Raw genomic sequence first — 1,047 nt, 5'->3', positions numbered from 1 at the left:
ATAGCGCAAGAGTGGGAGAGCGGGAGAAGGGAAGAGGGGGAGAGGTGGAGAGGGGGAGAGGGGGGACGGGAATGGGGAGAGGGGGAAAAAGGAGGGCGGGAGAGGGGGAGAAAAGGAGAGGAAGATAGCGAGAGAGGCGGAGAGGGAAGAGAGGATAGGAATAGAGGGGAGAGAGGGAGGGCGAGATGGAGACAGCAAAAAGAAATCAGAAAAGAATGCTCTAGTGTTTCACGGATTAGCCTCATTGTCACGTGAACAGTCGCCATCTTTGCGTCGATCATCAATTAGCGTGTACACGCGCTTCTTAATTACGCCTCATCAAAAAAACCTCGCTTAATGAGGCTAATTTGCATATATGCGAGGGTCTAGAGTAAGATTGGAGACGATGACCGTGCACTTTGTTCAACGATAATAGATATTTCGTTTCGAGGAGAAAAAACTCTTTCGTAATTAGTCATCAGCACACGTATAGGAAGTCGGTCGCGATATCCTTATACATCTACGTACAGTTTTGTTCTCTGTATTTCGCATGACAAGCGCATCAATAGATTGCCACGCGCAGTGCTTCTCAATTGCAACGTTGCAATTTAATTTAATTGCATCCCCCTGGCATTCGTCGATATCCACGCCTTTCTCGTGATTTTTTTTTCGCAGGTTCGCACAACGACCACAAGATGGCGCTGAACGTCGTCGGTCTAATCGGGATCATCGTCTTCTACGTGTTGATCCTCGTCGTAGGGCTGTGGGCGTCGCGCAAGGCTAAACAGACGGGCGTGACTGCGGACAGTGAGGATGTGATGTTGGCCGGAAGAAACATCGGCATGATCGTCGGCGTGTTCACGATGACCGGTAGGTGGCACCACCGCAGCTGCTCGCCCTCTCTCGCGCTCTCTCTCTCTCTCACACACGAGAGAGCGAAAGAGAGAAGAGAGAGCGAAAGATAGAGAGGAGGCGAAGGGAGAGAGATCGCGAACGGACATATATTTATTATATATAATATAGTATATATATATGTATATTATATTATATATATTATAATATAATAAT

The 1,047-nt window shown here is 47.9% G+C and overlaps 1 protein-coding gene across 1 annotated transcript in view; it reads left to right on the top strand.

Moving 5' to 3' along the window:
* Positions 1-654: 654 nt before the first annotated feature.
* LOC106819259 (high-affinity choline transporter 1-like) overlaps positions 655-1,047 on the top strand; it is a gene marked incomplete at its 5' end in the record, with an annotated part of 12,256 nt that continues 11,863 nt past the window's right edge. The window contains 1 exon segment of the mRNA XM_014823905.1: positions 655-849. Coding sequence (XP_014679391.1) covers positions 655-849 — 195 coding nt within the window.

Source organism: Priapulus caudatus, unplaced genomic scaffold, assembly GCF_000485595.1.
Source record: "Priapulus caudatus unplaced genomic scaffold, Priapulus_caudatus-5.0.1 Scaffold3053, whole genome shotgun sequence".
NCBI classification, from domain to species: domain Eukaryota; kingdom Metazoa; phylum Priapulida; class Priapulimorpha; order Priapulimorphida; family Priapulidae; genus Priapulus; species Priapulus caudatus.
Note: the sequence above shows the minus strand (reverse complement) of the source record. Positions and strands in the feature narration are given on the sequence as shown.